General features: G+C 37.4%; 1 protein-coding gene across 2 annotated transcripts; it reads left to right on the top strand.

Annotated features, from left to right (window-relative positions):
• Positions 1–2,176: 2,176 nt before the first annotated feature.
• Pacrgl (parkin coregulated like) lies at positions 2,177–15,208 on the top strand. 2 transcript variants are annotated; one of them, XM_048364615.1, is made up of 9 exons: positions 2,194–2,287; positions 5,061–5,128; positions 5,252–5,406; positions 7,311–7,378; positions 8,761–8,851; positions 10,666–10,800; positions 11,223–11,330; positions 11,946–12,026; positions 14,435–15,208. In XM_048364615.1, exons 2-9 carry the CDS (start codon positions 5,077–5,079, stop codon positions 14,489–14,491), a joined length of 747 nt encoding a protein of 248 aa, XP_048220572.1. In that variant the 5' UTR covers positions 2,194–2,287; positions 5,061–5,076; the 3' UTR covers positions 14,492–15,208. The 2 variants fall into 2 exon arrangements, with proteins under 2 accessions (XP_048220571.1, XP_048220572.1); XM_048364614.1 differs by lacking the exon at positions 14,435–15,208 and having other exon boundaries at positions 2,177–2,287; positions 11,946–12,387.

The raw sequence follows: 15,208 nt of genomic DNA, 5'->3' as shown, positions 1-15,208 counted from the left end.
AGCTGGCCCTTGGGAACTCTCTTAAAGGTAGGACCAGCGAAATGATTGTTCTGACTTCATTTCCCTGCCCTCAGCAGATGTTTGTTATTCATGTTCTCCAAACAGAAGTCAGGCAGCATGGCAGCCTTAGAGTTCATTGCCATAAGCTTCCTAAAGAAGATAACAGGGGTGACAATGAAGAGGGGATCTGTAGGGGCAAACACAATAGACAGTGAATTCCGTTTTCATAATTCTTCACTATAGTTCTAGATACACATGCCACCTTCCCTTCCTCACCCATTTATCCTCCACATTGAATAAAGCCTTAAAATCAGAAAAAACGATTGAAAGACACACACACACACAAACACACACACACACACACACACACACACACACACATATTACCACCAGTCCTGTATTTCTCACCCACAGAATATTCTTCTAGGACTTCATCTATCCCTGTTGCCCTGGTTATCTCCTATGTACTCTACTATCCACAATTCTGTGGCTCTAAAATTCATAACTCCTTCTAAAGGTCTTTCCCACTCTCTACCTGAGCATGTGCAACTATCTTTGTCATCTGTGTCGAGATGCCTGACAGGCCTCTTCAACTACTATGTCCAAGAAATCATCTGCCATTCATTTGAAGGATATCCTGACAACGTTGCAATGTAAGTAATCCTGTGTCTTTGTTTTCTAAAACAAAACTGAAAGTTGAAAAGAGGTTATTTTAATTACAATTAGGAGAGGATAATATAGTAGTTCATTGTAGTTATTGTAAAACGTTGAAATTTTTATGATGTTTATGATTGTTACACATTGCTTGACACTTCTGCCATTAGCAGTGATCTGCCAATCAAATTTGTTTTACCTTTATAATTGTAATGATGACTTAATGAGTTCTTGCTATGCGTCAGATACTTTATTTGCAATCTTATCTCTCAAAAGAACCCTATGGTGAGGAGAACATTTATACTTAGAGCTGTTTTGCCCAAGTACTTATAGTAATAAGTAGAGGTGATTTTTTAAAAAATATTTTGAGAGCTTAGTTACAGAACATGTACATGTTACTTCTCTAAAATAGTACAAATCATTGTGATAGTCCAGGGAAGAGAGGATAATTTCATTAACTGAAAGAAATTTACTTGAGTACCCACATACCTACTATTCTATCTAGTAGCTGCCTGCCTGCCTGCATTCCTTCCTTCCTTCCTTTATTCTTTCTCTTTCTTTCTCCCTCCCTCCCTCCCTTCCTCCCTCCCTCCCTCCCTTCCTCCCTCCCTCCCTTCCTCCCTCCCTCCCTCCCTCCAGCCCTCCCCCCCTCTTTTCTTTCCTCCCTCTCTCTCTTTTTCTTTTCTGATAATCTATCTCGAGAAACAAAAAGAATAATGATACAACCTTTAACCCGAAGAAACCCACCTTAAGCTGCTTCCGGAGTGACAGCAAGAATAGAGCTACAGGGAATGCAATACTAAACAGACTGGAGGTCAATTACATATGTCACTTAAGCAGAAAGTGAAGGCTTAGACTGCCTAGAATACTCCCCTCGCCTCCTCCCCCCCCCCCCCCAAAAAAAAAAGACTAGAGGGCAGTGGACAGGTCTCAAAGTCTTTTATAGTCTTTTTATTAAGACAGTCCAAATGGTTGCTGGTGGGATTGCAAGGCCTTCTTGCATTAATTTCATTAAAACAATATGAAGGGCAACATAATATATATTCACCATGAAAATAGGGATGCACTATGCAGCTTAATGCAATAGCATGTGGACTAGTAAAATATGACAGGAAAGGAACTTCCACAGCAGGGTTTAATGAATCAGGTAGACAGGGCAGGAAACTAACAAACTCCCCATCTGAGCCAGCAAGTGATTGTAGGGAGCCTTCACAATCCTCCACTCTTAGGGTAGAAGGTTGGAGGACACTTGAGTGTTCCAGAGAAAGTAAGAGTTAAGACGCCAGGACCGCAGAGAGGAAGGGATTGGCAATGGAAGCCAGTGAACTCCAATTTCTAGAAGATTATCTGTCATGAGTCCCGTTGTCCTGGAGAGGGCGCTGCAAACGCCTGACCTGTCCTTTGATTCCCTCCCTGGCTGGCTGCCATGGCAACGATCACTTCCGGCAGGGCTGCCGCTCCTTAGCTGTCATTGGTCGGGAGGACGCAGCACGCCGCTGACGTCACTGCGGAGCGCCGGGTGCGCCGCCGGCCCCGTAAAGCCCGGCAACTTAGATGTCGGAGGGCTTAGTTGTGGCTGTTGGTGGAGAGAGAACCGGGCGGTAGCCGCGGTGCACGCATCGCGGCGGGAGAGGTGTGGTATCGGGACGGGTCCCCCGAGCTGTAGATCCGGGGTGCGGGAGACCCGCCGGCCTCCTAGCTGCTCTGTTGCTAGGGCCGCCACCCCGGTTGCTAAGGACCGTGGAGTTCTGGAACCAGGAGAACGCACGGGGCCTGCTGGGGACTGGACTCGGGTTTGGCGGGAGCTCCCTTCCCGGGCCAGGCCTGGCCTGGGGTGGCGGGAGCTTCTCCCCAGGCCTTGTTTACACCCACCATCCCTCTACCCTCTGCCCCTTGTACCTCTATATTTTTCTTAATTATTTTATACGTGTCTTCTTTATTTTATTTTATTTATTTTTTACTGGCCGTGAGCTGACCTTAGACTGTCTAGAAGCTGAGAAGGGGGCGGGGAAAGGGGTGGATTTTAGGGAACGTGGATGGATAGAGGACTGAACTTTTTTTGCATTTACTTTGTGGTCAGAAGCAATTTGGATTGAGTAGAATCTTGGAGTCCCGTCCCTGCCTTTCATACCCGAAGGGGTTTTAGAAATGGAGCAGGACTTCTTTGGTAAAGCTTCTGGGATTTCTTTTAGGTAGGTTAGGGTGTAGGAAAAAGGAAAAACAGACGGGCTCCGCCCCCTCAGAGTTAGTAGTTGTTTTTAAAAAATTAGGCGAAGAAAGAAATTGCATGTAGGGGAAGAAGTAGGGCATCTGAGTTGTCAAAAAAAAACAAAGCATGATTACAGAAAATACGATTCTCTGGCATCGACACAGGGAAACTTAGGGGCAAAGTGGTTCAGCCCTAGCTTGTCCTGTTTATGACCTATTATGACATAACATGGGTGGTCCACCGTGTGGATTCTAGTGCCTATGTAGTACCCTCATGTTATTTCGTAGAAATGGAATAAAGGGTGATCTAGATAATATTTATAACAATGCATTCCTTATCTATTAATTTTTCCCCTGTCACTCCCCCTTTGCAGTCACTACACACACACACAAAGTAGGATAAATGCTTTTTTTTTTTTCTTGATAGATATCTGTCAGATATCCGTGGTCAATGCAACTAAATGTTTCTTGTCTTTGAAACATCTGGCTTACACCTTGGGTTAAATCAACTTAAAATCCTCCAGTTTAGGCTCAATTTCTTTTGATGGTGACTTAACAGTGGCCAGAGCTGAATGATACACACTAAGATGTCTATGACAAACATAAAAGTGAATAACCACATAAAATCATCATGTACCCTTTTCAGTCCAACCTACTGATTGTGAAAAGGATTATAGTTATGAATCATTATCCCAGCAGGTTGAATTTTCTTTCACAGAGCTTTCTATTTTTGAGATTTCTAGTTGTCAGGTAAATGCATTTATGTGAGTATCATGTTTACTTGAATCAGATGAACCTAAGGAGTCAACATCCTCAATTATCAGCATCATCACATAGTTGAAAAGTTGTCATTTGTGGGACTGAGGATATGGCCTAATGGCAAGAGTGCTTGCCTCCTATACATGAGGCCCTGGGTTCAATTCCCCAGCACCACATATACCGAAAACAGCCAGAAGTGGTGCTGTGGCTCAAGTGGCGGAGTGCTAGCCTTGAGCGGGAAGAAGCCAGGGACAGTGCTCAGGCCCTGAGTCCAAGCCCCAGGACTGGCCAAAAAAAAAAAAAAAAAAAAAAAAAAAGTTGTCATTTGGAAGTAGAGAGGAACTTGTGTGTCCCTAAAGGAAGAGTTTGCACTGTGTGGTTTGACAACGGTTGTATATATTGACAAAGTCGTAAACTATAAAGTGCACTACCCATAAAGTGATAGAAGTACCTAGGAATCAAATATGAAGAAGGAAGCAGTATGGAAAACTGAAATCACTAAGATTAGGAAAGGTGGCAGGAGAGTTAGGCATGGAGCTCAGCCTCAAAGTACCAGTATGTGTATGTGAATTCTTTGTAGATGTTCAACTTTAGATAAGTTGAAGTTGGATTAAGCAGGAGATCTTAAAGGATTCACTTAGGCACTTCAGTTAGTAAAAATGAGGGAACTGGAAAGAGAAGTGAACATTTATTGGGTAAGCAACTTTATGTATAATCTGATATATTCTCCATAGCATCCTTGAAAGGTTGTGTTTGTTTTAATAGATCATGAAGGCAAGGTTTGGGGAGGTTAAATCTGCTGAAATTCATCAAATGTGTAATTGCCAAAGCTGAGATGCAAACCCAGATGTAAGCTCCAAATATGCTTCCCTCCCATGTTCCTCACAACTCTAGGGTTGAAAGGAGACATGTGATCCTCGCTTAGTCTGGCCAGAGAATTGGTGGCAGCCTTACTTCTAGTTCTGTTGACTGAACTTGTAATGCATTAGGTGATATATCAAAATTAGCAATTAGAGTTTAGGAAATAGAGACCAGAGAAAGTGGAGAAGGTACGAGTTGTCCCAGCCACCCCTCACCAAAAATCAGTATATATTTGATAATATGACCAGTGTTGTATCTGAGTATATTTTGACAATTCAAAATTTGACAAATTTTTGTACATGTTTTCACTCCTTGGAAGCTGTAAATTAAAAACAGTGGTCATATATTCTATTATATAATTATACATTAGTAAAACTGCATTGTCCTGTAGTTTTTATTTCAATGTTACTGAAACTATTGAAGTGGGTGTAATTTCTTATTTTGTCATTAGGCTTTTCAGGTATTTGGCTCCATACTGGAATTTTTTTTTTTGTATTTTGTGTCATCTTTTGTATTCTTACGCTATTCATGTTGTTAGGGATAAACACATTTTGAAATCAAGTTTCCTTTAACTACAGGAGTGAAAGGGAAGAAATGCAGAAATCAGATTGCCCTGCAGGTGTACAGTTGAAAAACAGAGTAACAGGTACAGAGCTTTGCTTTTTTACATGAAGAGGTCAAGGTTTCTCATGAAATGTTCTGTGTTCCATATAGATTGTAGGTGAACTTTATTGTGTTCACTTTTTTCTGTTGATGCTGCCTTTTCTAGGTAATTTTGATCAAAGGACATCCACGGGTACACAAATAAAACACAAGACTACAGTTCAGCAAAGCAAATCCTCCTCCTCCACCAGCTCTCCAGAGTGCACGCGAAAAGTTCATCCTCGACCAAGCGATAAACTTAACCCTAAAACAATTAATCCTGTAAGTACAGAGCCTTAACTCAGATTTATAATGGTGATAGGTATTTAGCCTGTTACTCCTGAACCATTCTGAATACTGCTCCTAGTGTCCTGTTACTATTTTCAACTAGTTACTGCTTCTGTGGTCTTTCAGTCTCATTTTGATGCGTATCATGGAGATATAATAAATTATGCAACAGCTTTTAAAAAATTGTATGCTGTTTGACTTCCTAATATCAGTGAATAAACTTGTATTCTATTGTTACTGCATGATATCCGTGCTTCCATAGTGTATATCAGTGCATTATCCAGAGCTTACATCACAGCACTAAATGTATGGCAATGCTCAAACTAGATAGTGCTAGAAAACGGGGATTTCATCTGTCATTGTGAAGGTGACTGAGGCTCTTGATTGACTCTGCTGGCAAGTAGAATATGCTAAATGAAGTTTATTCATTAATGTTTGTAGATAAACATACCAGAAATGGTTAATCGCTGCACCTTGTCCCTCCATACTCCCATATGCACATCATGCTTGTTCTTCATCCTGTAACGCTGTCCAATTTCATTAAAGATGAAATGGCCTTTAACAAATCTGAAAAACTCACCGGATCACTTACAATTTAGGCACGTTGCAGGTCCTTTTTTGTCTTACAAGGATTACTGCACCATTTACCTTGGGCACCTATTTTCCCCCCCACACACAAAAATAAGAGCAGGGAAACATACAGCAGATGAAATGACAATTTAAGTCCAACTGACTGAGTTCTCTCCGTCAACTGAGACTGTAACCTACACACAGGAATTTAAAATGTTTTGTTTGAAATTTATTTTGTTTATTATTTTTTTGACTGTGTTTGTCAAAACTGAGTGCGAAAAATATATGATTTGTGTGGGCGTACTGTAATTTTAGAAATCATTTGAAAACTTATATAATCTAAGTATATTCTTAAACTTCTACAGATGATTTAGAAAAAAGTTACATCTTTAAGCTACTCTGATTTTTGTAATTTAGACACCATCACGTCATATAATTACATTGAAAATTCCATCTGGTAAAATACTTGTGTTCTTGAATTCTATTTAAATCTCTGATCAATTATGTTGAAATTATTTGTAATGTGATTGTTTAATTTGTTGTGACTATCTCTTAAATTGCCATTGAAATTAGATATAGAATTAGTTTATGCATGGGAGACTTTTGCCTCATATTTGATTCTCATTCCATAGAAGCATACAACTAGTTTGGAAAAATAAGAAATTTTTTTTTCTCAAATTTTTATTATCAAACTGATGTACAGAGAGGTTACAGTATCATACGTTGGGCATTGGATACATTTCTTGTACTGTTTGTTGCCTTGTCCCTCATGCCTCCCTCCCTCTCCCCCTTTCCCTCCCCCCCCAGGTGTTCAGTTCACTTACACCAAACAGTTTTGCAAGTATTGCTTTTGTAGTTATTTCTCTTTTTTTACCCTGTGTCTCTCAAATTTGGTATTCCCTTTGAATTTCAAGAAATTTTTTTTAACCCTCTACACTATCTCTGTTTGACTGAGAGCAAGTAGGAAATAAGTTAGTGGGGAAAACCACAACACTTTCCTCTTCTCCACTCAGCCAGCAGAGTAAGCGAGAAAGTATTCATGTTTTCAGCCATATGTAAGCCATTCAGTCTTCATGTTTTCAGCCATATGTAAGGCCTTCTGAAATAAGTTAGAAGTTTAAAAAAGATGCAGAATTGCACACCACTTGGTTGGAATCTTGTTAGTCTGGAGGTTTGACAATTTTTCTGTCATGTTGCTGAGCGGGAATGCTGTTGGTAATACCAGAGTTTTGATTTGACAGGGTGACTGCCTCTAATGTCCACACAGTTAAAATTGATTAGCTATTGCAATGTGGAGGTAATTGTAGTATTTCTATTTCTTATTTCAGTTTGGTGAACAGTCACGAGCTCCTTCTGCATTTGCAGCTATTTATTCTAAGGGAGGTATTCCTTGCAGGTAAAATCAATACAATTTATAACTGACCATATTATTCACAGTAATTGAGCAAAATCAATACAGTATTCAGTGAAAATGTGTTGGAAGTTCTGCTAAGTTGAAATAAAGGTGACTTATTTTCTTCACTGTTGGCTTGGTATAGATCCCTGGACACTGATGAAGAAAACCATTTTAATCCCCAAATGTACTTACTGAGACCTGTGGTAAATTACCAAATAATTTAAGAAATTAAATGATCCACTTTTTAAAACAATCAATTCAAGCATTCATAAACTTCCTCAAGTTGAAAATTTAAAAAGTCCTGTCTTGTTGGTGAAGCTGTAAGTACTGTTGAGTATTTTTGTCCCTTTTAGATCAAGTCTTTTTACCTTTTTTTATAGTATGACTAGTGTTAGCCTGTTTGAAACAATGAAAATTTTTATTCACATTATAGAAAGGATAATTACATTATTTATTCCTTATGGCTCCAATTTTTTTAAAGTAATTAGGCAGTAAAGACCCTAATCCAGGGTCTTGAATCCATTTTTGTAGTTCCTGGAAGTGGCACTGTGGCTCAAGTGGTAGAGCGCTAGCCTTGAGCTAAAGAACTCTGGGACAGTGCCCAGGCCCACAGTTCAAGCCCCACAACCAACAAAAATAAAGGCACACTTCATTTTTATAGCTCCTGAAGGAGCCTCTCTACCTTCTGAGCCTCAGTTTTCTCCTTAAGCAGGTGTGTTGCCTGGTTCCTCCTCAGTGTTACATTTCAGTGATCTTTGTGAAAAGCAGCAGTGTTGTTTATAAAACAGTACTCTGTAATTACTGCATTTTGTTAGTATTTTTTCTTAAGGTTACCTATTTTGCTGTAATTCGGTTTAAAACATAACAGTGATCCAGGTGTTGATGGCTCACTTCTGTAATCCTAGATACTTAAGAGGTTGAGATCTGAGGATTGTGGTTCAAAGCCAGCCTGGGCAGGAGGGAAAATTTATGAGACTTATCTCCAATTATCTACCCCCGCCTCCAAAAAAACAAAAAAAGCCAGAAATGCACTGCATCTCAAAGTGGTAGAGTACTAGACTGGAGAACAAAAGCTCAAGGACTGTGCCCAGGCCCTGAGTGCAAGCCCCAGCATCCACACAAAAGAATAAACTAATGAATTAGTATGTGACTATACTTTTAATAAATATAGAGTTTCTAAACCATTTCACTGAAAGAGTAGGACTTTGTAGGACTGTAGACATTGCTTTGTAAAATATTCTTGGATTCTCTTTTAAAATTATGATATTCCCATGTTACAAAATAATCCTAATGTGGCTACCCTCTGAAGAGTATGCATATGCTAAGATTCCTGCTTACTGTATAATTGTGACTTTTGTCTTTGACCGATTTTTGTATTGTAGATTGGTCCATGGTTCAGTAAAGCACAGATTACAGTGGGAATGCTCTCCTGAAATTCTTCCATTTGACCCTCTTCTTATTACTTTAGCTGAGGTAAACAAAGGATTTCTCCTGACTGTTCATGAAAATACTCCTATTTAATATAATATTAAACATTATTTTGTAGCTCAAATGTAAATCTTATTATGTACTTTTGATATACTGGTGGTTCAGGCCAGTATCCTCGTTACTTGGGAAGGAGGGATGGCCATATTGAATGTAAGGTCAGCCTGGGCATACAAGTTTGATAGACACCATCTCAGCCCATGGTGGGATGTGATGGTATGTAACTGTTATCCCAGCTACCAGGAAATCAGCATATGGCTGAGTGCCTGTCATCCCCAGTGTCACAGGGACAGGATGGAGGCCCACACCCAAGCCAGCTAAGGCGTAAAGCAGAATCCTTCCTTCAGAATAACCAAAACAAAAAGAGGTTGAAGAGGTAAGTAGCACAAATGGTAGTGTGCTCAGCAGCATGAGGCCCTGAATTCAATATGCCCAGTACTGCCAAAGGTGAGGAAAAAGAAAAACAGAATGGGACAGTAGTGTTAAAACTTTACACCCTTAAGAAGTACTTAAGATTGTCCTGTATTGATTAGAAATTGATGAACCAGTTTTATAAACATTGACTTAGGCTAACAAGGATTTGTGGATAAAGGATGAAGCAATCATAATTTATTATTGAAATTATTGTAAGGAGATTACATAAGGAAAATTATTTTTGGTACTAATTAGGAAAACAGCAGAATCAGGACAAATGATATCCTAATAAGTGTCTTGTTTCTCTACGAGCAGTTAATGTAATACTTTTCTTAGGAAATTGATACTATATTCCTACATGTGCAGTTCTATGTTCTACTCATATGTTTTCAGTACCATATCATGGTGGCAGTCTTTCCAGAGAGTTTTTCCTTCATGTAATTTAACAAAAAGATCAGGAAAAAGTTGCAGAGTCTTAGCTTCCAGTGAACCAGCAATATCTTCTCTAAATTTTATTCCTACTTTTAGGATCACAGAGGAGAAATGCATTATCCAGTTATTTTACATTTAAATTTGTAGCTACTTGCTCATTCACTTGAAGCCAAGACTCTGCCATCTTTATCTGCAACCCAGCACTACTGTTGTATTAGGAATTAGGCTGAATTAGGTAGCATTTTACCTTTCTACTCTTTTAACAGAAGAAAAGTAGTTCAGAAAATCCACTACTGAAACCCACTTTAGTTTTTGACTAGATTGTCCATCTAGAAAATGAACAGGATATAGATAGGTTCTCCTGATACCACAGGACCCATGTTCCAAATCTTGACACATAGTGATTGGTTAAACCAGAAAACTGCTCTCTACTCTTGCAATACATTTAGAGTGACAGGTTTAGTGAGAAATGAAATACATTTTAGGTCCTACTTAAACTGAAGAATGGCTGTAATGATCTAGTAGTGAGAACCCCTGAAAGAGTGGCTACACTTGTGTAGTCCAGACTAATGTGCTTTCAAGCAGTGTTCAGGAGTTACACAAAACTATACTTCTTTGTCTTTTTATGTACCAATTCTTTCTCCTCTTTTTTCCTCTTCTTTTTCCTTACTTCCTACTTGCCTCTCCTTCCCTTTTCCCTATCCTTTTCCTTTTTCTATTTTTATTGTTTTTCTTTGTCTTTTTGAGGACGATCCCTCCTATATTACATATATCTTTTCATTCTACAGTTTCTTGGTATAATTAAAATTATAATTGTTGGAATTATACATCATGATGAGCAATAATTAAACTTTGATTTTTCACTTAGGCTAACGAAGATTTAGCTTTTCTGTTATTGTTATGATAAAATAGCCACGAATCCTGATTTTTTTTTTTATGTGTGTTGTCTTTGGCAGGGTCTGAGAGAAACAAAGCATCCTTACACCTTTGTGTCCAAGGAGGGCTTTAGAGAGTTACTTTTAGTTAAAGGTGCTCCTGAAAAGGCTGTACCTTTGCTGCCTAGACTGATTCCTGTGCTAAAGGCGGCGCTGGTATGTCATTTATCTCATTGCACTTCTTTATCTTAAAATACAGGGGAGATATAAAGCAGAATATCCCATCACACACACAGTTATATGCAAAATAGTCCTGTCCTTGTGATTTTGGTCTATGTGTAGAGTAAGGCCACACCTATTTTGAGTAATTAGAAGAATCAGTAAGTATCAAGGTTTTATTTTTATTTTTATTATTTGTTTTGTATGCTTGGTATATTCTAATTAATGCTTTTGTAAGGATGAAAGTTTGAAAACAAAAACAAGATGAAAATTAGTTTTTTGTTTGTGGCTGTCCTACAGTGAAAGTTATTTTTAAAATTTTGGTATTTAGTGATTATGTTCTTATTTTAAATACTTGATTGTCCTTTCTTCCTCTTCTCTCTTACCCATTCCCCCCGCCCCCCCAACCATCCCCACAGGTCCATTCAGATGATGAAGTGTTTGGGAGAGGGTTGAGTGCCCTGGTACAGTTAAGTGTCGTAGTTGGTCCTTCTCTTAATGACCATCTGAAGCACCTGCTGACGAGCGTAAGTACTATAGAGATTAGAACATGGTGGAGTCTTTGTGTCTTCATAACTTAATGTCTTCCAATTAATCATTAAGCTGTCCTGAAAACTACTTACTATGTTTTTTTTAAATCATAAATGCTTATAAGAGCAGAATTTAGGCTTATAATAAAAAGTAAGCAGAAGCTTAATGAATACAAATTAATTAACAGTGTAGTGTTATTATACCTATGTGGAATGGCTCTGAATAGGAAGCAGTGCTTATATGCTATCTTACATAGTTATATGTTATCCAAGCCATACTTTTCTCTGTTTTTCATTCTCATCGTTATATTTTAGAGGTATAGCTTTCTATTGTAGCCCTCCAAGTGTGCTTGTATATTAAAAAATAGAAAGTATGCCTTTTCATAAGAAATTTATTCTCTGTGTCATACTCTAGTAGATATTGTAATACTTGAAGTAATATAAATTTATTTTTAAACAAATGTATATCATATGGAAATGTTAATGATGCTGCATAAAAGAATTCTCAAGCCCTTATATTAAGAGTTACTCATAAAGTTTACTTCTGTTTATGATAAACATTGTTACTTCTTCCAATCTTTTCAACTTCTTTGCCCGACTTCACTTCAAAAGCTTTCCAAGAGACTAATGGATAAGAAGTTCAAGGAGCCCATCACTAGCGCACTACAGAAACTGGAACAGCATGGTGGAAATGTAAGTAGAATGTGTGGGACTTTTGTGGGTTTTTTTGTCTCTTTGCGTGTAGTGCTAGAATAAACTGGCCATATATTTGCATATATTATCTCATTACAGCTGCATGTAACCCATGAAGGTGAGTTATTTTTAGCTTTAGAGCTCAGGGCTTCTGTCTTGCTGAGGTCACAGTTCTTAAAAACAGAGCTGGTAAATACAGGTGTATACACTTTTCCTGTGCTTGCTGTGTAGCATTATGGAAGAGCCTTAGATTTTCTCTAAACTATTCTAGAGGTTTTGTTTTGACCACTGGAAAGTTAAGGGCAAAAACAAAAGGATTCATTTAGAGCACTCACCAAAATACATTTCTTCCTCTTAATTTTTAAGGGGAAGTTCACTTTTTTATTTATTGTTTCAGGAGTATACTAGGGTTTGAGCTCTGGGTTTTTTGTTTGTTAGACATGTGCACTACTACTTGAGCCATACTCTGAAACATTTCCATTGTTCTTCTAACTTTTCAGGGTGTAAGAATGTGTGACATTTCATTACTATTGAGAGGAGTTTTCAGATTCATAGTTTTACAAACATTTTCATATTCTTATGGATATTATCTTATCAGATGATAGAATTACATGTAATTTTCCTCACTTTGCCAAACATAGGGGTTGGCTTGAACTCAGGGCATGGGTGTTGTTCCTGAGCTCTTTTGCTCTAGGCTAGTGCTCTACCACTTTGAGCCACAGTGCCACTTCTGGTTTTCTGGTGGTTAACTGGAGAGAAGAGTCTGACGGACTTTCCTGCCTGGGCTGGCATCAAACTACCATCCCCAGAGCTCAGCCTCCCGAACAGCTAGGATGATACATGTGAGCTCCGGTGCCCAGCAGAACTTAGTTTCATTTTAGATAGTTTCTGAAAGAATTGCTTGCAAGCCAATTGGTATGATGATATATAATTCTAAAATGATGTTGTCTAAATTATATAATTTACCTAATTTCAATAATTTTTATAGTTTCTGTGGTAAACATGTAGAATAACGAAGAAATTAATCCCTGATCCTGCTAGACAAGGAAAGTCTCTGTGGGGTTTATGCCCAAGGCAAAGAATGAGTATTCACATAATACTTGAAATGCGCCCACCTAACCCTAGCTGTCCAGTGGCCCTTAGCAGAGTTGAAGGGCTTGCTGGTAAGTACTTACTGTAAAAGGAAATCTGTCCTTTCCTTCCCTGTGAAGTGGAAGGAAACAGATGCTAAATAATGAGGATAGCTGCTTAATGTGAGCCTTCCCGCCCCAGGGCAGTGTTTTTCATCTTCCTGTTATATTTTTATGGATGCCCATATGTTGGGGGCAAGGGGTAAGAGTGAGTTGGTATGTAATACATTTTAGAAAGACCACATTAAGATTCATAACTGAATATAGAGGGTGTACTTGCCCAGTCCAAGACATGGATAGAGTAGGTTCCTCTGCATTGCCACATAGTCTTATTAGCTTTGAATGTTGCTTATGGAAGCACTTTTTAAAATTTCTATTTTAAGTATTATCTATTTTCTTCAGACTTATTTTCTTTCATGATTACGTCTCAGAATATTTTAGTTATAATTGATGTCAATGCAATAGATATCTTTATTGAAATTACATTGACTTAATTATTATGCTGCTGTCTTTTGTTACTTTGTATTCCTTCAGAAGTTTAATAAATGCCATTTTCTTTTATAAGAACTTGAAAGATACATATTAATTTTTTCAATGTTAGTAATGATACTCATTTCTGAAGGCTCCCATGTAATATGATAGCCTGAAGTCCTAATGAAAATATTGATAACAGAATCACTTTCTTGTTACTCACCTTTACCTGCCTTTATTGAAATCTGTCTATTTTTAGTCTGATTTAATTTTTTTGTGAGGAATATGTTCATTTTTCTTGCGAGGGCATAAATTTTTACAAATTCCCATTTTTACTTTTTATTGAATACATAAAAGTTTTGTAACATATTTTGTTCAATACTCTTTAGGCATTAACTCATTTAATCTTTTAAAAAATTATCTTAATGGTTTTGTATAAAGTAGTTTCAATTAAGCATGTCAATTTGTGTAAACTCATTTAATCTTAACCACTAACTGAGGTTGCTTTTGCTGATATCATCCTTGAAAGATCAAGGAATGAGATGGAAAAATAATTAGTCCAGATTTGACAGGAAAGTGAATAGGAAAAGCTAAATTTAAATTTGAGTCTGTTTCCTTCTTTTAATACTCAAAAATGTTAAATAATGTTTATTTGTATTTTTTAAAATTTTATTCTATAAATTTGTTCTTATTCTTTTTTATTTGTTCTGAGTTGAGTTTTAACTATTGGGGTATATTGCAAATGTCTTACATACTAGGTTAACTCTGCTTAGTACTAATGGTGCTATTTTTTTTTCCTATTGATAGGCTAGCCTTACAGTCATCAAATCCAAAATTCCAACCTATTGCTCTATATGCTGTTGACTAAGGGAAACAACAGGAGTCATCTTGCTTCTTTCTTGCAGATGTCACACACTGAGCACATGTATGCATGGACCATTTATTCAGTTCCACTTATTGTTTTGTAGATCACATCCACAGTTGATTAGTGGTTAGATCAGGAGAGTGTATGGATGAATCACAGTAAATGTTGTCAACAAAAACAGGCAGGTAATAATGGAAAACTATTAAAAGAATTTCTGTAATAGTACAACTTTGTAGGTCTTTTTTTCTTGTGTATATCATAGTATGAAACAACATCACTGAATTTATAAGATCTGATGTATTTATTTTCTAGTACATTTTTATTCAAAACATCTCATTGCCAATTTTTCTGTAGCTGTGCACTTATTTCTGTCAACTATTCTTTTGGCAATTTTTTGCTTTTTGTAATTTTTTAGGGCTAGAGAAATTTGAAATAGAAGATAAGCATTTGGGAACTTAATCTTTGTTCTTTCGAAATATGTATTTTACAATGTAGACTGGTTGGAAGGATTTCACTCCAGAGAATTCTATTTTAGGAAGTTTGCTTTAAATATTCAAATTCTATTGTAAGCATGTTGTTTTGTACAACTTGTTAAAGTTGCCTAAACTTTAGGTGTTAATTATATTGAAGTAAATGTTATCTTTGAATTTCATAGCCTGAAAATACTGATGTACACACAAAGATATTCAAAAATTAAAATCTTGATATTCATATGC

This window comes from Perognathus longimembris, chromosome 16 (genome assembly GCF_023159225.1).
Source record: "Perognathus longimembris pacificus isolate PPM17 chromosome 16, ASM2315922v1, whole genome shotgun sequence".
Classification (NCBI taxonomy): Eukaryota; Metazoa; Chordata; class Mammalia; order Rodentia; family Heteromyidae; genus Perognathus; species Perognathus longimembris.
Note: the sequence above shows the minus strand (reverse complement) of the source record. Positions and strands in the feature narration are given on the sequence as shown.